This window comes from Vombatus ursinus, unplaced genomic scaffold (genome assembly GCF_900497805.2).
Source record: "Vombatus ursinus unplaced genomic scaffold, bare-nosed wombat genome assembly UNPS02014807.1, whole genome shotgun sequence".
NCBI lineage: Eukaryota > Metazoa > Chordata > Mammalia > Diprotodontia > Vombatidae > Vombatus > Vombatus ursinus.
In genome coordinates, this window is record NW_020954585.1 from 21,934,523 (window position 1) to 21,960,700 (window position 26,178).

At 37.2% G+C, this 26,178-nt stretch overlaps 1 protein-coding gene across 1 annotated transcript in view; it reads right to left on the reverse strand.

Annotated features, from left to right (window-relative positions):
* The window catches only part of NFX1 (nuclear transcription factor, X-box binding 1), a 73,925-nt gene that overhangs the window by 23,724 nt on the left and 24,023 nt on the right, over nt 1–26,178 (reverse strand). Inside the window, 6 exon segments of the mRNA XM_027874771.1 lie at nt 1,864–1,943; nt 2,804–2,923; nt 8,193–8,301; nt 12,598–12,680; nt 20,475–20,505; nt 24,662–24,759. Coding sequence (XP_027730572.1) covers nt 1,864–1,943; nt 2,804–2,923; nt 8,193–8,301; nt 12,598–12,680; nt 20,475–20,505; nt 24,662–24,759 — 521 coding nt within the window.

Here is a 26,178-nt window from a genome sequence, read left to right on the forward strand (position 1 = left end):
AGTAGTTTGCCATTTCCTTCTCCAGCTCATTTTTCAGATGAGGAAACTGAAGCAAACAGGGCTAAGTGACTTGCCCAGGGTCACACAGCAGTGTCTGAGGACAAATGTGAACTCAGGTTTTCCTGCCTCTGGGTCTGGCACTTCATCCACTGCTGCCACTGGCACTACCTAGCTACCCTCTTAATTTATTTATTATTATTATTTTTTTTCCCAGGCAATTGGGGTTAAATGACTTGCACAGGGTCACATAGCTAGTTAAGTGTTAAGTGTTTGGTCTGAGGCCGGATTTGAATTCAGGTCCTCCTGACTTCAGGGTCAGTGCTCTATTCACTGCTCCACCTAGCTGCCCGCCTCTTAATATATTTTAATGCTCCTCCATCACTCCTTTTAGCTATTCTGTTCCTTTTCGATGCATAAATAAAAAAACATTTATTAAGTTTTCATATGTGCAAATACCATAGGGGTACAAAAGAAAGTACAAGGCAGCTGCTTCCTCACAATAGGGAGATAATATGTAGCAGAAGCTTCAGCTTCAGGGCAGATGAAAAGGTCCTTAAGCGGCCCTGGAAAAGCATACAGTAATGCATCTTCTAAAGTATCATTCCTACTGATAAAAACTATGCCAGTTTTTGATGTTGAACCACTTGACAATGCCAAGGACTTTTGTGTTGAGAACTTTCTTTTCTGGGTCCTCCATAAGCTGTGGCTGCTGAGGCGGCAGCTACATGGTCACACTTCCCTAAGGGCTGCTCCCCTGGAGGAAGGCTGTGGGCACAAAACTAGAGCAGGGACATTAGCCTTGGGGAGGGCTGCTATTCACAGGCTCTTAGGTGAGGGTCTTGGCCATCCCCAAGATCTGGAGGGTTGTGGTGGTAGTTTGACCCACATGGTTGCAGCAGAAGTGACCAGCAGTAAATTCTGGAAGCATTCCTCAGAATGTTTCCTTTTAAATTCTGTCACAGTATTGCTATTGTTTTAAGTAAGGATCAGACATTTCAGAATGTTTCATGTGCTATCTCTTCTAGACCAAGAATGCTATGACAACACTTTATGGGGGGAATCGAGGTTTGGAAAGAAGCTGGTGAATTCAAAAAGAGTTAGCATGGCTTCATCAAGAACAGGTAATATCAAAACAACCTCATAACTTTTCTGGGAAAGGTTACCTTTTAGAAAGGTATTTATATAGCATTTGGAGGTTTGCTAAGCATTTACATGTTATTATATTTGATCTTCATGACAACCCTGTGAGGTAGGCATTATTATTTTCACTTTAGAGTTGAGGAAACCAAGGCTGAGAGAAGTTGAGTTGAATTGCCATGGGTCACACAACTAATAAGTGTGTGAGGCAGGATCTGAACTCAGATCTTCCTGACTCCAAGTTCAGCACTCTACCTAATGTGCCTAGGAATGATATAGATAGTTTTTCCTCATGCTTTGGACAAACAATAGAAAGATGCCTATATGCCCTTGGCTGTGAGTTGCATTACCATTTTTGTTAATGACCTGGAAAAAAATCATAGATAGTGGCATGTATATCAAATTTGCAGATGATACCAAGCTGGAAGGGAGAGCAGGCACACTATGAAGAAAGGACCCAAAAGAAGCTAGATCACTGAGCTACCAGAAGATAAGATTGAATATGAAAAAATCATTGGATCACAGATTTATAACTGGAAAGAGCCTCAGAAGTCATACTTTTTTTTTAAATAAAGAAAATGAGGCCCAGAAAAGTTAAGTGAATTTGTTTAAGACTGCATAGATTTTAAGTAGCTGAGCTAGAAAACAAATAATTGAGCGTTAGCTCGGCGTTTCTGGCAATGACCGCTGTTAACTCCTATCAACAATAGGGAAGACAAAACTTACCTCATGTTTGCCCATGCACCACTTCTGAGTAAGGTAAGTACAAGGGGGACATTTCACCTCACTATGACAAGAATGGAATACTGTATTAAAACAAAGAGAAAATAAGGAAAGATTTTTATAAAAAGAATTACACACATGTAAATTTTATATCCTGTATATTGTTTATCTCTTTTAAAATCAGAGGCTGTAAGTTATTTTCTCATTAAATGATAATCATATAAAGAAACCAATAAATGCCACACAAGTAGAAAAAGCTTAGTTTAAGGGGGAAAGGAAAGGAGTACAGAGAAAATCAACACCTTGCCCTAATTCATCTAGAGAAATGCAGAAACAAGGAAGTGAAGGAACTATTGTTCCCACCTCCTCTCTTCCAACTCTCCACCAGGTTACTGAATAGGCGATGATAAGAAGCCTGGAAAGGTAGCATGGGACTAAGTTAGGAAGTGCTAACACCACATAGGTCTTCTGACTCTCAAACCAGTACTACTGATATACTAAATTCTGCTGCTATAAACTTACCTGAAAGAGGTTAAACACTGATAGGAGGGGAAAGCAAAAACATTTTAAAGGTGCTCAAAGAGCATCTTTTAAAACCATGGTAGTATAAGAAAGGTCCACTGGGAAACTAGAGCAGCACAGACGAATTTGTAATGCATTTTAAGGACTGGTAATTTCTTTTTCAGACAGTAGGCCTAAGAATTAGAGAAATAAGCGCCAATGTATTCCACAAATAAACTTTTACAGTCCTAAAGTAAACAACAATTTCTAAATATGTCTAATGTGGAAGAGACTATATAATCTGCCATACTACGTTAAGTGGCAATTGTGAAGTGCAATCTATGAATATTAGAGAACAATAAATACATAGAAGTAATGGGGGGAAATGTGATTCATTTATAGTTCATAGAGTTCAAATAAAAATACATTTATAGGAACTCACCAGGATGATCACATTCATGGAGTCTTGTACATGTGTTTTTACACTCCGGGGGCTTAGTACCACAAGGAATTGGAGGGAAAATCACTGACTCTCCACAATAGCATGTTAACTCATCAAAACCTGAGGCAGCAGAAAAAGTAAAACAACTATTATGGCAGCACAATTCATATATTCTGTGGTAATTTTTTTTAAAGGGTTTTTGAATGTTAAGGGAGTAAACCAACCAGCAAACTGAGTTAAAAATGTGTTCCATTATAAACTTTATCCAGGTAACTAATCATTCTTTTCACTGTATCTGGCAAAAAATAAATGTGTACCCAAATTATTTCATAAAGACACAAAAATGGATAGAGTAATTAGTTTAAATCACAGTATGGAAGCCTATTAATAAAAACCTCCCTTTGTTAGTTCAACTGAAAATATTAAGAAATAAATATTTCTCTAGGTCTTTTCCAGACTTTTCTCTTTATGAAACTGTATAGAGGATCAAGAATAAAAATACAAACTAAGTCTTTGGGAAAATGGATTATTAAACCAAACTTGGAACAAAAAGTACTATTCTGTCTAGTAAGATCAATGTCTTCCTCATCCCTTTGGGGATAAGCTTATCACCTACCTTAGGGCAATGCCCTCCATAGTCAGAAAGAATTAGTATATATATATTATATATATATACATAAAATATATATGTATATATATATATAAATAAAATTTGGGGGGAGAGGCAAGGCAATTGGGATTAAGGATATATATATATATATATATAAATTTTGGGGGGGGAGGCAAGACAATTGGGATTAAGTGACTTGCCCAGGGTCACACAGCTAGTAAGTGTCAAGGGTCTGAGGCCAGATTTGAACTCAGGTCCTTCTGACTCCAGGGCCGCTGCTCTATCTGCCGTGCCACCAAGTGCCCCAAGGATTACAATAGTGATCATAAGGAGGAAGCCCTATCAATAAAGGAGTTCAGTAGGTACAGTAGTTTTAGTAGAAGATTAAGTGAATATTATTCTAGAATGCTGATCCCAAAACTGTGTTTTAATATATGTGACCTTTTCCTTGTTCATGACTTCTATAAGTGTTACCTCAAATTGTCTTGGGATAGAGATCAGGGAACACTATGACAGTTTGGACATTTTGCTCTCTCAGCAAGAAATGTATAGATTTAGAATGTTAAATAAAAAACAAACTGTTCCTGGCAGCCTTGTACCTAAAACACAGAGTACATAGAGAATTAATATTTTTTCTTTGGTAACAGGTAGTTAACAAATAAACAAATCATACGTTTGAGGTTGAACTAATGCAACAATTTAAACTTTGAAATGCAGAAGACATTTTCCTACAGCAGAAATGCAAGGCAGAAATGAGAAGCATAACTATATTTCTGAGTTTTAACATAATTTTTAATTAGCATATGCCAGATCAAAACATAGACATGCTTTAAGAAGCATTATTGCCAAATTGTACAGCTGTTACCTGCCTGTAACAGCACCCACTTGAGGCTTTTCTTCTTTTGTAGAGTTATAGTCTGGATGAGGCTTCTCAACTTAGGAAGGGTCAGTTTTCTAAATCATGGCCTCAGTAAAGTCTTTAATTGAGTAGGTAGGAGAATCAACTAGAGCTACAGAAGCAAGGAGCCATGCCAAAATTATTCTACTACATAATACTACAAAAGTTGGCTACAATATTTTATAAACATCATGTCTTTGTGTTTCAGCCCAACCCATGGGACTTTACAAATCAGAGGATAATGTGATCTATCTTAAATTAATGTACATTGATTCAGAAACTCTAAATTTGACATTAAAAAATTGCAAAAAATTTAAACAGTCCATGCATGCCCCCAAATTCCATGTAGGAAAGAAAAGATATATCAGCAGAATCCCTCCTCCTTCATAAAGCCTTCTTATACTACCTAACCCAAAGTGATCACTCTCTTCTCTGATGATGTAATTCTGTCTACCCATTCATCTGTAAATTAATCATGCATTTATTTGCCTTGTGAAATTTCCTACATTCATTCATCCAAATAATTCCTGAGCTACAGCTACAGTTAAAAGTGCAGTGACAAATAGAATTCTTACCACAGAAGAGCCTATTATCTAATAGGAATGATAAATAAGACACATACACAAATAGCAAAAACAAAAAATAAAAGGCAGCATGAGAGGTATGAACAAAATGCTATGGAAATGCAAAGAAAAAGATCACTTCCAGGTGGAAGATATAAAGAAGAGGAAACATAGCATAAGAAAAAGAGATCAAGGCTTCATGTGAGGTGGCCCAGATCTGCGTATGGAGCATTGCCTTGCTGCGTGCCTTTGATCAAGCCACTCCACAAACTCTAGCCTGCAATCTCCTCCTCTGATACATAATGGGGCTGGACTAGATGATCTTTAAGTCTCCTTCTGCTCTCAAGCCTCTGTAACTTCAACAGTGGCAATGAAGACACAGGGTTATCACTTCCCAACTGCAGGCTGAGGTGCCCTAGTGACACTTTGGGAGGAAGCAGTGACACTTAGTAACTGTCCAAAGCCTTTAGAACCACCACTCTAGGGAGTTAACAGAGTCAACATTAGATGGCACTGAATCCCTTTGGAGGATGCCCTTGAATGTTAGAATTGGTCTGGTTTTAAGTTCTCTCATAGCTTTGTGAAGCTGGGTTTTCAGTTGTTCCTGTGATAAAATGCAAGGGCTGCCAAAAATCAATGTGGAACAGGAAATGAAGGTGGTGGTGCCCAATATGATTCCAAGGTTTGAGAAACTGCAGTGTCCAACAGGTGCACATATTTCATGCACAAGTATGATTAAGAATGAAATAAAAATATTGTTTTTTTTTTCCTTTTGATTTATGTGTACTATTTTTCAAATGGCTACTAGGTTGTTGGCAGCTAGGTGGCACAGCGGATAGAGTGCAGGGCCTGGAGTCAGGAACACTAATCTATCTTCCTGAGTTAAAATCTGGCCTCAGACACTCACTAGCTATGTGACTCTGGGCAAGTCACTTAACCCTTTTTGCCTCAGTTTCCTCAGCTGTAAATGAACTGGAGAAGGAAACTACTCCATTATCTTTGTCAAGAAAACCCCAAAGGGAGTCATGAAGAGTTGGACGTGACTGAAACGACTGAACAACAACACTAAGTTGTTAAGACATAAATACTTATTAGGTAGTATGGAACTAACTATTTAATAAATGGAACTGTTAGGTATTTCTTTTCGCTAAGGGGTATCATAAAAAATTACTGAGACACAAAGGGCTCTATGAACAGAGCAGGTTTGGGTATTCCAGCTAAGAAATTTATTATTACATATTTCAGTAAGAAAGTTTGGGAATACCAGGTATTCTTTGGTAAAGGGCATTCTAGGCAGAGAAATGATACGGAAAGGCAGGCTGGAGCAAATCAAGTCAAAAAACATTTATTACACACTTACCATGTGCCAGACACTATGCTAAGCACTGGGAACACAATTATTAGTAGAAAAGAAAATCAGTTCCTCCCCTTGAGGACTTTATATTTTAAAGGTGGAAAACAATACATAAAAGGAATCTGAGAAGCTGGGGAGGGGTGGGGAAGAGAAGGTAAGCTGGCAGGGGCATGGCAGAGTGAAGCTCAGGAAAGTAACGAAGACATGTCTGGCCAGGCTATAAAAGGCTTTGAGTGCCAGAGTAAGACACATGGTCTTTATTTGGGAAGCTACTAAAAGTTGCTGAACAAAAACAATGACATGATCAGCTGTCTTAGGAAAATTAATCTGGTACTAGTATATAAGATAGATTGGGCAAGTGTAAGACTGAAGGTAGAGAGAATAATGCAGTGGCTTGTAAAAAAGATAAAGAGGGTTTGAATGGGATAGTGGAGGTAGGAATGGAAAGAAGGGGGCCAGATGCATGATTATCAGGAGATAGAAACTGAGAGGACTTGGTAATTGAATGAATACAGGGGACAAGAGGAAGAAAAAAGCCAAGGATGACTCTGAGGATCTAAGAATGGTGGTACCATTAACAATAAATGTAGAAGGTTTGATATAATAAAGAAAGTGGAGAAGGCCAACTCTCCAACAAAAGTCCCTGCAAAGATCTAAAAGGGCCTCAGATGGAACAATGATCAAGAAGACAAAAGAGAACCAGCAGTAAGCTCCTCTATCTAGCCCAGGGCTACATGAAAATGGTGGCCAAAAGCCTATGGAGATTTGTAGAAGAGTCACACCAGCAGAGGCCAAAGCCAGGGGATTTCTAGTAAATGAGATCTAACAGCTGTGGGAGCTCTGAGCAGGGAGACCCCGGAGAAACGTGAAACTAGTCCAAAGTTTCACAAATCTAGAGCCCAGGGCTCTGCCAGCAGGGCCAAAGAAATACCAGAATTAGAATTAAGGGAAGTCAGAGCCACAGCAAGGGATGGAATCAACTGATGCTTGAGATGGAAATGGGGCTGAAGGCAAGTAATAAGTCAGGTTACCAGAAGAGGGAGTCAGAACTACAGATGGTGGCAGAGGGCAGTCCTTCATCCCAGCCATCTCATTTGATAACAATATCAGCAGCTTCCAGACTAAGGAGGACAGGACCGCAAAGGACATGTCTACTCCACCAAGAGGCAGAGTCTAACCCTGGCACAAAGTTCCTATCTAGGAATTGAGGTTGGAGATATCAGTAAAAAGAAGAAAACAGTGATTACAATGAAGCAATCTTATGGGTTAAGAGAAGTCCAAGATGTAAAAGCAAAACAAAGTAATCCACAAGTTACAAAGAATACAAGTACAAGGAGAACCTCAGAGAAAAAAATGGCTTTGCCAACAAGGACTCTAAGAAGGACTGGATCAAATGAGATAATATTTGTTAAGTCACTTAACACAGTGCCTGGTACATAGTAGGGACTTAAGTGCTTTTCTTCTCCCTCTCAATCCTGAAGAAATTAAGAGATAAAAAATTAAATTAGAGCACTCAAGGAAAAAAATCAGAAAGAGAATCGTTAGTCTAGAACAAAAGGTGAAAATCTTACTCAAGTGGGAGACTCACTGAAAAACTGGAAGGTGCAAATTGAACTCAATGATTCCATGACACAGTAAGAAATATTTGAACAAAATCAAAACACTGAAATATTATAAAGACATATAAGTTACTTATTATCAAAAACAGCTAACCTGGAAAATATAAATGTGTGATAATAAAAAAAATTTTTTTGAATAAACTTATTAAATTCAAACAGTGCAAATAAACACATATGTGTATATTATGCATATATATACACATATGAAAGCAGCAACTTAATGCAAATTGAGCTAAACAAATATATAAGTCAAAAACCAAATTTCCAAAGTCTATGTCCAAGTAAACCGCTTATAAAGTTGATGTATTAGAAACATCAGAAACATTAGAAGTATTAGAAACTCACTTGTTTGCCAACATGTCTGACAGTTTCCCCGGTGACAAGGCTCTTCACATCTATGAAGGCCACAGTTGAGTTTTCGTCCACAAATCAAGGAACACCTATGCTCTTTATCCTGGGGAAAAGAGAATTAGGTTCTTTTATAAAATGGACTAAACTGACCAACTGATAATTTCCACAAGGCAATCAACAAGTATTTATTAAACACCTACCCTGTACCAAGTACTATGCTAAGTACTGAGAGAGATGAAGATAAAAATGAGGCAATACTTGCCTTTAAGGGGTTTACATTTCCCTGGAGCATATACCTTGTTGACAATAAGTCAATTCAGGATATATACAAAATAAGTCCATACTGATAGGAAGGAGAGGATACTTGAACTGAGCCTTGAGGGGGAACTAGATGTTTCATGAGGTAAAAGAGAGGAAGGAAAGTATTTCAGGCACATGCACAAGGGCAAAAGATGAAACATTAAGTAAGGGAAACAAGTTGGCCAATTTGGCTAGTGGAGTACAGAGCATGTAATATGGAATAACTTGAATCACTCTAGAAAGACAGGCTAGAGGAAGACTGTAAAGGGTGTTAAATGCACCAAAAAAAAAACCCATGAAAACTCTTATTTCTTATATAAAATCAACGAAGGATTTTTAAGAAATACTATATATTGTGGGGCATAAGTTGACTGGGTATATGAGCTAGCACTGGTGCTTGGAAATGAGACTTGCAGGGCCAAGGGACAGCCAGGGGTTGAAAAGTACTTAGTTCACCAAATATACATGTAACAAATAAACAGTACAGCAGAGTCACAGAAACTGCCACATGAAAAAATAATCAATAAAGGTCAAAGTGAATAAGTGACAATTAGTGAATTCCTGCTTAGAGATATTTGTCAAACTAATAACAACAGAGAGGTCTGTTGTCTTCTGAGTCTGTATATTCAAGATATAACAGAGAACTCCCAAGATGTATAAAAACAGATGACTATTACTCTACCAGAAGGAACCTAGAAAGCACTTCCCAAAATTACAAAGCCTCATGTAAGGAATCATGGTGGCACAGACAAGTGTTTTCCTCACTGTTGGCCGCTGAAAGTTAAGGGATACAGAGGGGAAAACTTAATTTAGGAAACACACAAAGGTATCTGAGACTGACAATTTTTCTTGACTTCAGAATAATAAAATGCTCCTGGCCACAGATAGAGTGCACATACCAAAACCCAGTAAGATAATATTCACCTGGTATATTGCACCCTTAATCAAGCAACATTTAAACTAAAGGGGATGGGGGAAGGAAAAAACTGTTTATGTATATCCACTATGCTAGATACAATAGAGGATGTTTACAACAAAGAAAAAAAAGAAAAGCAGGTGAACAGACAAGAAACCACAAGAGGTAAATTCCAAGGAAAGAGTCAGTTAAAATCCATGGCAAATAAAAAGCATAGGCAAAAAGTAACATAAACCCCTAGAAGTCCTAATATGCAAGGAAGCAAATTTAATCTCGAGCAGCTAGGTGGCGCAGTGGATAAAATGCCAGGCCTGAGTTCAAATATGGCCTCAGAGACTTCCTAATTGTGTGACCCTGGGCAAGTCACTTAACCTTGTTTGCCTCAGTTCCTCATCTGTAAAATAAGCTGGAGAAGGACACTGCAATGTTTTGCACAACACCCGACACATAAAGTCAAATCTGGTGCTATATATACCAAACTTATTTAAAACAAGAATAAAGTGAAAATGTTCACTTGCACTAATACGTCATAGAAAATGGAAAGAGGATTTTATAAGTTCTTTTGAGAATGAGGGTATGTACATGTGTCCAACCATCTACTGGGAAATGCTTTGTACTCAAATACTGAACCTTGGGTGGTAGTTTACAAATATTTGATGATAGGCTGAGAAACTGCAAGAACATACTGCAATTAGTAAAAAGGTAGTTATTCCAGTGTCTTCGCCAAGAACACCCCAAATGGGGTCATGAAGAGTCAGATAAAACAGAAATGACTCAACTACAAAACCAAAATTTGATCTCAAAGGTTTCACTATGACTCGGTGGGATCAAAATTATGCGTGGAGTGTGACTCTAGATGGGAAAATCTTATGCAAAAGATAAAAGGGGAAAGGGAAGACAGACTTGCAAAGACATGATTTAGCTGTAATGGTGGACTTTAATTATTCAGACACCTGCTAGAGCTCTCTCTGCCAAAAGAACTGCTAATATCTTCTTGACTTGCCTTAACAAAAATTTCATTCTTAAAAGGGGAAAGGGACCAAAAAAACCTTCTATTCTGCTCCTGATTCTCACTAAAAGAGAAGAATGGTTGCTAGGGAGGAAATGATGAGAACAGAACAAACAGACAAGCATAATAGCCATGGAGAAAACACGTTAAAGGTATTATACACTTAAACAGAAAAGCAAGTCTTTCATAATACAGAAAAGTGGCTTCACACAGTCCTTTTTTCTATTCTGCTTTGTATGGAAATACTCACCTCATTTGGTGTTGGCCAAGTTCAGAATTTTTTTGAAAAGAAAAAAAATTAACTTGTCTCCACCATCTTCTCAAGCTACCATCTTATAATGCTCCTCTCTTCCACAGCCAAACTCCTAGAAAAACTGATCTGTACTTGTTGCCTCCACTTTCTTTTCTCTCACCTCGGCAATCTGATTTCATCACTAAATTCAGTAGTTCCCATTTGGTGGGCTTCCACTAAAAAAGTTCTAATGGCACTTTAAGAAGCAGAAAATTGCTAATTATGTTACAAACATTATTTTTTCCAAGCACATGCATGATTGAAGCACTATAGGTTTGTTTCTGCAGCGATTCAAAACAGTTATGATTATGTGCATGATAATTCTGATGTTCGTGCACAAACTACCACCAACTGACACTTTCTTACTAATTGTAACATGTTCTTGCAGTTTCTCAACCTATCATCAAATGTCTACAAACCACCAGCCAAGGTTCAACATCTGAGTACAAAGCATTTCCCAGTGGGTGGTCAGACACATGCACGTACCCTCATCCTCAAAACAACTTATAAAATCCTCTTACCATTTTCTACAACATATTTGTGCAAGTGAGCATTTCCATTTTATTTTTGTTTTAAATAAGCTCGATGTAGAAGCAGATTTAACTGTTTTTGTCTGGTGTTGTGCCAAACTTTGCAAACTTTTATTGAAATTAAAAGTTGAACATATATGATTATTGTATTACATTAAACATCTAAGTTGTTAGTTCATTAAAAATATTATTCATATTTTAAAAGTAAAAGATAAAGAAATTTAATATAAAGACTTGCAGATAACAGTAAGCATATGAGGTCCTGTGGATTACTTCTTTAATTCTCACAGAATGTCCCAAATAAAATACTCATAGGTATTTTGTAATTATTTTTATAATTTTCTATTTAGAACTTTCATAATTATTAGTAAAATAAGATTTTATATTTTATAATCATAATTACATAATGTAAATTTTGATTTGTAGATTTTTTTGAGCAAAAGTTATTACTGTTACTGTAAGCAATTAATGAATAAACTTAAAAGACTATTATGAGTAAGCTAGATCTTTTTATTTTGAACTGGAAGAACTGGAAACAAAATGTCAATCAACTGAAGAATAACTAAACAAAATGTGGTATATGACTACCATATGTAATGTGAGAAAAATGTGAAAAAAATGCTAAATATGAAGAATACTGAGAAATGTGGGCAAACTTCTGTGAATTTGTTGTTGACAAAGAGGTGTAGATGAGAGAGAGAGAGAGAGAGAGAGGGAGAGGGAGAGAGAGAGAGAGAGAGAGAGAGAGAGAGAAAGAAAGTGAGGGACAGATATGGCCAGTGTGTTGATTAGCTTTGTCTGACACCTCATTCCAGTCTGCATCTGCTGCTTTTCCTGGTTTCAACTCAAACAACAAGATAGCACTTCACCTCTAATCTCACCACCATGCTGCTGACTTAAGCCTTGACCGACACCATCTCCCTCATCTTCCTCTCCCCTCTGACCAGAGGGAGTACCAAACTCCTCCCAGTGCTTTCCTTTATGGAGGGGAGAAATTGGACTCTCAGCTCATTCTACTTTGCATCTTCTGCCCTGCCTGGTTTCAACTCTACAAAGATGAGGTCCCCATACCCAGCAGCCCCTTGTCTCCCCTTTGCTCCACTTGCTTTCCTGCCCCCTTTTCTGTGTTGTCTCCCCTTCCCTCGCCCCCCCCTCTTACACTCTAGGTTGCTTGAGGGCAGAGCCTGTCTTTATTTTTATTAATTGTATCCCCATTGTTTAGTACACTGCCTGACACATAGTAGATGATAAATAAATGTTTCCTAGAATGGATTGTAATTAATACAGGTTACAGCATTCAAGTCTATGGCATCCTAGTAAAATGTTTATACTTTACAATTATGTAAACTTACCACACAGCATATTTCGTTACATTTGTGTCGTCCACACAATCGTTTCTTACTACATCGCTTGTCACACAAAAATGTAGCATCAGCTATTGTCAAAATAAAAAGAAAAAAAATCATTTATTAATACTTAAAATGTTGCATTTAGGTAGTAATTAACATTAAGTCATATATATACAAATAAATAGGACAGCACAACAGCATATAAGAGGCAGCATGGAGTAGCAGATAGAGTCCTGAACTTGGGAGTCTGGAAGAACTGTGCTTAAATCCAATCTCTGATACTTACTAGCTATGGTGGCACTGGACAAGTCACCTAATTGCCTTGAACCTCACCTTTAAAATGAGAGTGTTGGCCTAGATGGCTTCTAAGTTTTCAGGTCTAAATCTATGATCTTGTGATTATCTCTTCTGTGTCCTATTTCTGCAATTCTAGTGGCTACCTCCAAGTGTTTAAAAATTATAGCTAACATTTACCTTTAATAGCTACAGCTAACATTTACCTAGCACTTCCATGTGCCAGACACTGTGCTAAGTGCTTTGCAATTATTATTTCATTTGATTTCACAACAACTCTGGGGCGTAGGTGCTATTCATCTCCATTTTACAGATGAGGAAACTGAGGCAAACAGTAGTTAAGTGACTTGTCAAGGATCACATAGCTAAAAAAATGGCTGAGGCCAGGCCTTCTTGATTCCAAGCCTGATGCTCTATCTACTGTGCCACCCAGCTGCCTCACGAACAGGTACATGTTCACATGTGAGTAATGCCCAGAAAATAGCCTCTCCCCACAAAGTCTTACTCTGATATCTCACTGTGGCTTGGAGGTGACTCTGGGTGCTCAAAGGCTATGTCAATAGAACAGAGGCCTTGGCAGGTCTATCACCACAGAAAGGTTTTAAATATGGGCCCTGAAAACCATCCTTGTACAAAAGAATCTCATCACCTGTAGGCTGACTGCTTAGTAACTAATTATCTGTCTCTAGAAACTCATTTTTAAAAAAAGAAAAACACAAAATGGTCCCCAGTCCTATTTAGCCCTCTTCCACTTTTGCAACGAAAGTGGGAGAATTACAAGAATCACAGCTTTTGAATCTTTTATAAATTTTAATTTGACTGTTGGTACCATAATTGTGAGACATCTGTCTAGTAACCAATAAATGAACATACTATGAGTGGGACTAAATGTTATTAATCTGAACATTCCCACTATTGATAAAACTAGAAGAAAGAAAGAAGCTGCATCTAAATAGGAAGACAGCTTACAGGTGCTACTTGGAGTGGCAAAGGAAGAAATGGGCAGTTAGTTTCATCATATGTCCAAAGGCAACAAGAAAAGTTATTTCACGGGATACATGGTCATTTCATATGGTGAGGCTCAAGGCATTTTCATAGAAATTAGCAAAAGACCACTATGAAAATAATTAGAGACTATATGTACTCACTGACATTGGTTGCTAAAGACGAAGAGGTACAGAACTTGTTAGGACCCATAAAATTAAAACAATACAAGACTTCAAGACTAGACGGCAGCCTGAAGAGAAGGTAAACCACTCATCCTCCATGTATTTATCCCAGCAAAATCCTCTAGTTTGCACCAGAATGAATAACAAGCAAGAAATATAAGGAGAAACTACAGTAATTTCTTCCAATCCAGGACAGCACAAGAGGTCAGCCAGAAACGCAAAGGCCATAGGAAAAGGGAATTGCCAGTAAAGCCAGGGCACCTACTGCCCCTGGCAAACAAGCCCAGACTATCAGCATGACCACAAACTGACTGGAGATATGCATAACCTGTAAGGCTAAGTATCCTGAGGTATTAAAAACAAAGGGTCCAAGAAAAAGTCCCAGGATGGCGACCTTGTAAGTGCAGGGAGGCAAGGCAATGATGACTGACCAGTGTACAGTGAGCAGACCAGAGGTGAAAGACAGATAATTAAAGAACTGTCAGACTCCATGAAAACCATGATTTAAAAAAAAAAAGTCTAGACACTATATTTTACAAAATTAGAAATGAACCCTGCCCAGATCACTAAGAACCAGAGGGCAAAGTAAAGATAGAATCTACCTCCTCAAAGAAATTCCAAATGGAAAAAAAATCTCAGGAAAGTAATGGCCAAAATCCAGAGTTCCAAAATTAAAAAAATAAAATAAAATAAAATAAAATACACACACACACACACACACACACACACACACACACACACACACACATCCAGAAAGAAGCAGTTCAAGTACCAGGAATTGAAACAGCATCATAAAAGACCTGGAAGTTTCTAACAGGAATGAGAGGAGACTGTAGAAGACAGCATCCCAAAAGGCAAAAGGCAAAAGAGACAGACTTACAACCACAAGTCACTCGCCCTGCAAGGTTCAGTTTAATCCTTCAGGGGAAAAATGGAATGGAACAGAAGACTTTCAAACCATTCTAATGAACTGTAGAAAGGAGGAGGAAGGAGATGGAATTTGATATTTCTCATAATTTCCCACCATATATGTTGATTTACTTCTCATTTCTCATAATCAGAATGTGCAAGAAGAGCATGCAGACATCAAGAAAGGGATACAGAAGGGGCATCAAAGGAACTCACTCTTATTTGAAATGAAGAAAGGAAGGTCAAACACAAGCAACCCATTTTGATGTTAATATTCATAAAAACTCAATAGGGAAACAAGAAGGTAAAGAAGGGAAATAATAGGGAGAAAATAACTATAAGTAAAACAAACGTCACAATCTTGAAGAGAAAAGTAAAAAAGGAATAAAAGAAAAGAACTAAAGTCTAAGAGGGTGCCTTGGCTTGCCTGTTGGACCTTGGACAACCAGGGAATAGCTGAACAAATTGTGACACATGAATGTAATATTATTATGCAGTAATAAATGATGAGATGATTTGGGAGAACTCTGGGTAGTATAAATTGATGTAAATTAAAGCAAGTAAAACCAGGAGAACAATTTAAAGGACAGCAACACTTTGGAAAAAACAAAAAAACAATACAACTTTGAAAGACCTGAGAACCCTGATCAACATACTGACCAGTCAATCATGATTCCATAGGACAAAGCACGTTACCCACTCCTGACAGAGAGATAATGGACACAAGGTGGACAAAGTGACATATATTGTTGGATATAGCTAATATGTGGATTCATTCTGCTCCACTATGCTTATTTGTTTAAAAAAAAAAAAAGGCTTTTTGCTTGTTTTTCAGTGGGAAGCGGGGATGTTCAGGGAGAGGTTTCATAATAGTGATGCCAAAAATAATTGGGCCATTAAAACACTGTTAAAAATAACCATAAGAACTCATTATTTGACAAAAATTGCTGAGAAAACTGGAAAATAGTATGGTAGAAACTAGCCATCGACCAACGTCTCATACCATATACCAAGATAAGGTCAAAACAGGTACATGATTTAGACATAAAGGGTGATACCATAAGCAAATTAGCAAAGCAAAGAATAGTTTACCTGTCTGATTTATGGAGAAGGGAAGAATTTATGATCAAACAAGAGACAGAGAACATTATGATATGCAAAATGGGATAATTCTGATTACATTAAAAGGTTTTTGCACAAACAAAACCACCACAACCAAGAATAGAAGGGAAAACAGAAAGCTTGGAAACAATTTTTGCAGCAAGTATCTCTGATAAAGGTCTCATTTCTAAAACACATAGAGAACTGAGTCAAATTTATAATACAAGTCATTCCCCAACTGATAAATGGTCAAAGCATATGAACAGTTTCAGATGAAGAAATTAAAGCTATCTATAGTCACATGAAAAAAAGCTCTAAATCACTACTGACGAAAGAAATGCAAATTAAAACAACTCTCAGGTACTGCCTCATACCTAGCAGATTGGCTAATATGACAGAAAAGGAAAATGATAGATGTTGGAGAAGATGTGGGGAAACTGAGACGTTAATGCACTGTTGGTAGAGTTGTGAACTGATCCAACCATTCTGGAGAGCAATTTGGAACTATGCCTAATCAAACTGTGCATACCCTTTGATCCAGCAATACCACTACTAGGTCAGTATCCCAAAAAGATCATAAAAAAGGGAAAAGGATCCACATGTACAAAAATATTTATAGCAGCTCTTTTTGTGGTGCCCAAGAATTGGAAATTGAGTAAGGGAATGCCCATCAACTGGGGAATGGCTGAACAAGTTATGGTATATGAATGTAATGGAATACTATTGTGCTGTAACAAATGATCAAAAATTAAAAAAAAAAACCTGGAAAGACTTGTATGAACTGATGCTGAGTGAAGTGAGCAAGAACCAGGAGAACATTGTACACAGTAACAGCAACACTGCATGATGACTAACTTTGACAGACTTAGCTCTTCTCAGCAATGCAACGATCTAAGACAACTCCAAAAGACTCATGATGGAAAATGCTATCCACATCCAGAGAAAGAACTATGGATTCTGAACACAGATCAAAGCATACTATTTTCACTGTTATTTTGTGGCTCTTCCCTTTTGTTCTGTTTCTATTTTCACAACATGACTGATGTGGAAATGTTTACATGATTGCACACATATTATAGCTTATATCAAATTGTTTGCTGTCTTGGGAATGGGGGAAGAAAGGGAGTGAGGGAGAAAAAAATCTGAAACTCAAAATCTCATAAAGAGTGATGCTGAAAATTATCTTTATATGTAATTGGAAAAAATAAAATACTGGAAGTTCAAAGGAAGCACTGACAAGCAAAACAGCATTTACAAGTAGCATGATGAATTTGGTGCATATGCATATGTATGATATATACACATGCAAACAATATATATGTATCTATACCCACACATACATAGATGCACATTTTTTTTCAAAGCAAGAAGTATGAAACAGAGATTCATAATTTCATAGAAAATCCTCTTGGAAATGACCTTTTTAGTGTTTAACTTCAGAATTTTTTTAAAAGTCTTTTAAAAAAATTAAAATCAACACATGTGAAGTGTGAAAAAAATTGGCCTCAGAGCCCGGAATTCAAGTTTTGGCTCTGACACCTACTGGCTATGACCTCGCACAAGTCAGTCATCCTCTCAGTGCTGCTGGCAACTCTTTAAGGCCATAAGTTGGAAAGAAAATGCCTACCCTTACTGGTGGAAGGAGTTTCCATATTTGGAATTTTCCTAATCACCGGCCTAATCCTTCTCCCTCTATTCTGCTACTGAGAAGCAAAACTGGAAAATGGTGAGTTGTATACAAAAAAGCAAGGTTCAGAAAGGAAAGGATCCAACAACTTGTCCATTACCATCATGCCTTTACCTCATGAAAACTTTCTTTGAAAAACACAGAAAAAACACATCAGATAATATCCTGAAAATACTAGTTATTGATGTGGGAATTATTCCTTAATCAGCTATATAATCAGACCACTGACTTGAGAGAGCAAAGAAATAATGCGAAAGACATGCAGTACAACTGAAACTCAATCTTAAACTATTTAACAAAGTAACTGACTTTGCTAAAACATAGGAGAAATGGACACAAGAAATTACATTAACACTGATTTATTACAATCTATTCAGAAACTCAACTGAAATAAATCCACTGCCACAACAAAGGCATAAAAGCCCAAAAAGCACCTTAGTCTGTCATCCTATGACTTACTTGCCAAGCTGAGAAAGATGAAGACCAAAGGCAATACCAATTTATAATATGTAAAATCATACAAAGAATGATGTGTGAGTATGAGCAGTATTATCTCATAAAGCAGAGAGAGGCAATGAAGGGTAAAACCACATTAGGGAAAGCCTGACAAGACTTTTGTCCAACTAGGACAATCAAATAAAAGACAAATGGAAAAGCTCTGAAACAATTATTATAATAAATCTCTTCTCACCATCAAAACAGTAGAATCATCATGCTTGTACCCTAACCTCACAGCTCCCTATGTGCTTATAGGGGAGGTAAAAATGGCATTAGCGTGACAAATTTAAGAAAAACAGCTGGACCAGACTACTCTAAGTGTATACAGAGGAGAATCATGCCAGAGGAGAAAGCTGCAAGGGTGCTGAGGGAGCAATATGCAAGATAGCTACAAGAAAGAAAGATATCCCCTGATAAGTATTAAGGCAGCTAAAAAAACCAAAAGGTATTCACCACTGTGATGGACGAGATCTAACACAAAGTCAAAGCTGAAGAAAGACTCCTTGTAGCTGGAGAGATACTCAATATGCCCTGTTTGTAGATGATAGGGTGCTGGTTATATAAGTCCTGGAACCTACAGAGTTTCCTGGAAGAAATTCATACCTACTCAAAAGAGATGGGTCTGTCAATGCACACAGGAAATGGATGTGGCCAAGTGGATGAAGAATATACATTGCCCAGCAACTCTTTTTGTGGTGGCAAAAAAAAAAAAAAATGGAAACTGAGGGGTGCCCATCAATTGAGGAATGACTGAACAAGTTGTGGCATATGAATGTAATGGAATACTACTGTGCTATAAGAAATGGTGAGCAGACAGATTTCAGAAAAACCTGGGCTTAAATGAACTGATGCAAAGTGAAATGGGCAAAACCAGAAAAACACATTGTACACAGTAACAGTAACATTGTTTGATGACCAACTATGAATGACTTAAGCCTTCTCAGCAATACAATGATCCAAGACAATTCCAAAGGATTCATGATGGAAAACGCTATCCACATCCAGAAAAAGAAAGGATGGAAGTCTGAATGCCAACTGAAGCATACTATTTTTCACTTTATTTTTTTCATGGTTTTTTTTTTTCCTTTTGGTCTGTTTCTTCTTTCACAACATGACTAATATGGAAATGTTTTACATGACTGCACATATATATATATAACCTATATAATTGCCTACCATTTTAGAAAGGGGAGAGGGAGAAAAATTCGAAACTCAAAATTTTTTTAAAAGAAAGTTAAAAATTGTCTTTACATATAATTGGAAAAAATAAAATACTATTTAAATATATACAAACACATACACATTATATATATGTATATATATATCAGATTTCAACATGCATTTAGATGCAACTTATAGAGCTTGTCTCTTCATCAGTATGTTAATATAGGACAGAAAGGACAGATCAAAAATCTTAGGAAACTGCAAAGCTCTCTAAATAACTCAAATTCTCAGGGAAACAGAGGCCCATCTTTTAAATACTGACATTCTACTTGTGTTGCAATATAGGGTGTGCTAAAAGTCTTAGTACACTTTTGAGCTTTAATAGATGAAAACTGCAGTAAGACCTTTGGGGCATTCTCTATCACAGTAAAACATAGCACATTATGGTCTTTGAAGAATTTAAGATGAATCTCACACATGGGACAATGGAGAGGCACAAGGTAGCTATCAGCAGCTGAAACGTATGACCAATGAAGAACTTCAGAGAAGAACAATATATGATAGGAAGAAAAGACAAGTTGGTCATATATCTTAGAGGGTAAATTGTGACAGGTACATAGCCATAACATTTCCTTGTACCCTCACAATGGCAGGAGAAAATGAGAAAGGATTCTGATATGCCGGATGGACCCATTGTGGTAAACTTAAAGGACAACATTAGCAACAGTTGAACAAGGTAAAGATGGTTTGTGTCCTGAAAAGAACCTCCAATTTGATGAAATGATAGATTCATTTTAGAATCTAACAAATATAACTACTAACTTCGCTTAGAAATGTATCAGTAAAAAACAATTTTAAAAAAACTGCAAGAAATCCAAGGTACTCTGTACCTAGGTACAAAGTAGTATTTTGTTCACCTTACATTTTAATTATTATTGAACTGATAATATTGATTCATGATGATATTTAATCTGAGTATACTCTGGACCTAAAAAGAATTTTCCTGCCCACTTCCTGATTACATTTAGGTATTAAAGGTGTTTCATTATATAATTTACCTTCTGTTTTGAGACTAGCACATGGCAGCTCCTAGAAAATAAAGAAATAATAATCATTAATAGTCACATTTGAAACAAACTATAATACTAAACATCTTATCTATATATGAACTTTCAATTAGCAAGAACATAGATAAAAACCAGAAAATAAGCAAAAAAAAAAAGCCTCTAACTGGTCAGAGTAGACATTACAAAATTCATGTACTTTATTAACAATAGCTGTCTTTTATACATCAATTTAAAGCTTACAAATTGCTTTTCGTACAATATTTTGTTTGTGGGTCAAGGCTCTCTTACAAAGTAAGAGGTATTATCACAATTTTGCATATCATAAAGAAACTGAGGCTTAGAGAGGTTAACTGGCTTGCCTCCAATCACACAGCTGGTAATGTCAGAGGTAGGATCCAAACCCCGGTCTTTCTGACTCGGCACCTTAGCTACTAAACCATGAGACTCCCCTATAGATTCATCTGATCACACTTTAAACACGCTTTTAAAAACAAGTTTATTTTTCTGATATCTTAGCTTGCAATAAATTTTAAAAGGCAGTGAAAAGTGGGAGGAGGCTGTTGAAGGCATTTGGTTCCAAGATAAATCTCTTAAAGGAAAATGATAGATGTCAGAGGATTGTGGGAAAACAGGTACATTATTAATGCAAGGTTAGCAAAATTGTGAGTTGATCTAGACAGTTTGGAAAGCAATTTAGAACTTTGCCCCCAATGTCACTGCATATCCTCTGATCCAATACTATTACAAGATCAAAAAAAGAAGAAAAGGATTCACATGTAAATAAATATCTATAGCAACTTTTTTTTTGTGGTAGCAATCAGCAAGTGTTCATTAAGAGCATACTACGTGACAAGTTCTGTGCTAGGTGATGGAGATATCAATAAGCTTACATTGAGAATAGAGAGGAGGGAGGCCTGAGGAGGAAGAGAGGAAAAGTTGGGTTTTTTAAAAATATAATTTAATTTTTATTTTCAGTTCCAAGTCCCCTCCACCCCCTTTCCCATCCATTGAAAAGAGAAAAAATATGGCATCCATTATACATATGAAGTCATGTAAAATGTATTTCCACATTATCCATGTTCCAAAAAAGAAAAAAAGCAAGGAAAATTTAAAATGGGGAAAAAAGTATGCTTCAATCTGTATTCTGAGACTATCAGTTCTCTCTCTGGAGGTGGATAGCATTTTACATCATGAGTCCTTTGGAGTTATAGTGGATCATTGTATTGATCACAGTCGCTAAGTCTTTCACAGTTGATTAGCCTGACAATATTGCTGTTACTGTGTATAACATTCCCCTGGTTCTGCTCACTTCATTTTGCATCAGTTCATGTAATTCTTTCTAGATTTTTCTGAAAGCATCACCTTCATCATTACTTACAGTACAATAATATTCCATCACATTCATATACCATAACTTGTTCAGCCATTCCATAATTGATAGACATCCCCTCAAGCTTCCAGTTCTTTCACACCACAAAAAGAGCTGCTACACATACATATACATTTTTCTACATAGAGGTCCTTTTCTTTTTCTTTGATCTCCTTGAGCTATAAACCTAACAGTGGTATTGTTGGGATAAAGGGTACTCAGTTTGATAAACCTCTGGGCGTAGTTACAAATTTTTCTCCAGAATGATTGGAGTCGTTCACAACTCCATCAACAATGCATTAGTGCCCCTATTTTCCCACATACCAGAGAAGTTTATAAGCATATAGTATATACAAAGTAATACCACAGAGGTGAAAGGGAGGCACTGAGAGTTGGCAGAAGGGAGGTGTAGGAGATGACATTTGAGGTGAACTTTGCAGGAAATAAGAGATTCTAAGGGAGAGAGGTGAAGAAGCAGTGCTTCCCATGTATGGAGGCAACCTGTACAAAGGCAATGGAATATCATGGCATCAAGTATGTAAAAGGGAGGAATGGAAAATAAGGCTAGAAAAACAAGTTAAGCGAGGTTGGGAAGGGCCTTAAATGAAAGGAGGTTTTGTATTTTAGGTCAGAGGAAAAAGAGAATCACAGAAGCTTCCTGAGCAGCAGTGACATGGACAAAAATGAACAGCTGTGTGGAAGATGAACTTCCATGAAGGAGAAATATAAGGCAGGTGGTCAATTAGAAGATGGCTATAGTAAACATTCATTAAGCACCTACTACGTACACACTTAGCACAGTGCTAAGTGCTGGGGACACAGAGAAAGGCAAAAGACAGTCCCTGCCTACAAGGACAATTTAATGATAAAGAATATGACTTACAAAGATACACAGAGGTGCCTGAAGGGAGGGAAGGAAAGGAGGGAACAAGTAGTTTTGTTTTTTGCTTTTGCTTTTTGGTGATGTGATAGGGGTTATGTGACTTGCCCAGGGTCACACAGCTAGTAAGTGAGGCTGGATTTGAACTCAGGTTCTCCTGACTCCAAGGCCAGAGCTCTACTCACTATGCCACCTAGCTGCCATAATAATAATGGAATAAAGCAGTTATTAAGTTTTTAAGTTATTAAGTTATTAAGTTTCTACTATGTACTGCTGTTGTTCAATCATTTAGTCATGTCCAACTCTTTGTGTCCCTGTGGACCATAGCATGCCAATACTGTCCATGGGGTTTTCTTGGCAAAGATACTGGAGTGGCTTGCCACTTCCTTCTCCAGTAGATTAAGGCAAAGAAAGGTTAAGTGACTAGCCCAGGGTCACACAGCTAGTGTCTGAGGTTGGATTTAAACTCAGTTTTTCTTGACTCTAGGCCAGTGCTATATCCTCTAAGCCACATAAGCTGCCTCTCTACTTACAACATACCAGGCAATGGCTAAGTGCTTAACAAATATGATCTCATTTGACCGGCACAACAACCCTGGGAGATAGGTGCTATTATATCCCTATTAAGTAGGGAGGTAGGTGCTATTATGTCCACAACTGAGGAAACTGAGGCAGTTTGAGTTGAGGTTGTGACTAAACCAGAGTCATATACATAGTGTCTGAGGCAGAATTTGAACTCAGGTCTTCTTCATTCCAGGCCTAGCTTTGAGAGATAGTGAGGGCCCCAGTTAGGGCAGTGACCACATAAGTGGAGAGAAAGGAACGAATGGGAGACATCATAGAAGTAGAAGCAATAAGATTTGTGGACTAAATAATAATGGGGAGAAGGGAGGAGGAGGAAACAATAAGGATTACTCAGAGGTTCTGAACCTTGGTAACTATAAGAATGATAGTGATAAAGTTCCCAGGTTATTCTCTAGGATGATAAATTAGAGAGGAATTGCCAGTCTGCATCGCTGCAGAGAATTTCCACAGGAATAAAACAGAAAGTTTCTACTTTATTGATGTGATCTGCACATCAATAAAAACAAAAGGCTAGACCACCAAAAAAAAAAAAAAAGGAGTGATTAGTGGTATTAACAAGGAACAGCTCAGGGCTAGTGTGGAGCTGGAAGAGAGAAGCTCCAAGTTCAAATCCTGATTTTGCCATCTATGTGACATTCCACCAAATCACTTAATCTCTTTGGCCCTCAGTTTCCTCATCTGTAATGTAAGCTTCTGAGGTCCCTCTTTTCAATTCTAAATCTACGATCTTATGAGCCTAGACTTCTAGTATCAACTAATAATTGTTATAGTTAAAACTTCCACCTCCTCTAGATCTTTTGAACAAGACAAAGTCAACAGACTTAAACTGTATCTTTGCCTCTGTGTACAGTCTGGTAGTATAAAATAAGCAGGCAGCAGGAAGACCTCAAGAGGCCTGTCCAAGTCATAAACTGGATGGAGCATCTCCCATGATCATTCACAATATCTGAGGTGTCCCATGCGCTCTGATCCCACACACTCTGACCATAGAGCAAAATGGGAAATCAACTCTTACTTTTTCTCCTATCTGCAAAAATAATAATTATTTTATTTTATGTTCCTTGAAAAACAGAACTAAAAAATAAAAATTTCAATAATAAAGAACACTAACTTGATTTTCTGAAAATTCTGACAACTTTTAAGATCCTATTCCTTTTTAATACAGTAAAAACAACTGATAGTGAGTATGGCATTAGTCAAAGTAGCTCATTTTTCAGTTTTGCTGATATCTAAAAAATTCTTTTAAAATCACATCTTGAAAAACAAGAAATTCCTCACTACCTTGATTCAGTGATGGAAAACATATCTGTAGCAATAATTTGAAATGAGTGTTTTTGAATTTACCTTTGTTCTGAAAGTACATCTGCAGGAAATAATGGACGTGCGAGAACAAGGTCCACATTCTCCTTCATGGCAGAGGTGTTCACATGTATGAATGAAATCTAATAAAAATTAAAATCTCACATTAAAATTTTTTAACTATTAATTCAATCATCCAACTACTGCTTAGACAAGTCAAACTGTAATTTTTTAAAATGATAATACCTAATAAATAAAAAGGGGGATTATTAGAAAATAAATACTCCATTGCCAGATGAAGTCACTATATTAGATTTTTTGCTTAATTGTTTTTCTTTATCAAGAAGGTTTCATGGGGGAGGGATACAACATAAAGACAAAGGAAATAAATAAAACATTAAAAATAAAATAAATACTACTTATGTGACCCTATGGCAATCACTTTTTCTTACAGAGCCTCATTAGTATATCTATAAAATGAGAGCAGAACTACAAGATTTCTAAGATCTCTTCTAGCCCTAAATCTATAATTTTATAATCCTATAAAATAATAATCCCCCAAACCTTCACTTCACAATTAAAAAAAACAAAACAAAACTATTCACATACCCCCAAATTTACTCACCTATATCTACCCCAAATCTGCTCTATTTCCTTATCAAAATGACAGGCAAAGAAATGTTTGGACAACACCTCCAATTCAGTTTCTCCCACCTCTCTGGGAAATGCCCCAGATTTACAGGGGTGGGGAACTGATGGCCTCAAGGCCACATGTGGCCCTTTAGGTCCTCAAGTATGACCTTTTGACTGAATCCACAGTTCACAGAACATTTGTATGGATTCAGTCAAAGGGCTGCACTTAAGGACCTACAGGACCCTATGTGGCCTTGAGGCCGCAGGTTCTTCATCCCTGCCCTAGAACCTTTGCTGAAATCCAAAGCTCTCTTTCTGATTTCCCTTCCATCATGACACCATCTGATCCCCAGGCAATTTATGAGTTAAACTGTGTTTCCTTTAACCTCAGCCTTCTATGAATTTATTGCAACCTGGTAAAACATTGTTCAAGCCTCATAGTCAACCAGGCATTAGTAGCCAAACAGATATGTAGTATCTTATAATCGTCAGAGTAGACTCACAAAATAAAAGGGCTATTTTTTGAGGGAGAAAGCTCCACTGCTGATAGGGTGTAAGTCAAGGTTGGTAAACACTTAACAGGAATATTCCTTTTGCTGTACTGGAGCTATCTATGGCACTGGGGAGGGGAACCTCCCTCCCTCCCAGAACAAACTGCAAACAAAAAGACCTATGTGATATACAAATCCAAGTAAGTGAAGGCTGAATGAGGTTGTACTGTATGCATACACTCACACAGTTGTCTGTCATACAGCTGAGTCATTCTTCTCTCCAGGAATGCACTAATCTCAAAAATATTTTAGTAAGACCTTAAGAGCATCTCAAGGTACAACCTCGCCCAATTCCTATCTCCTAAGGATTGAAATTATCCAAGGGATCCAGAAAAACTTTAAAGAAATAGCCTCCCAAACCATTCTGTAGAGAAATTT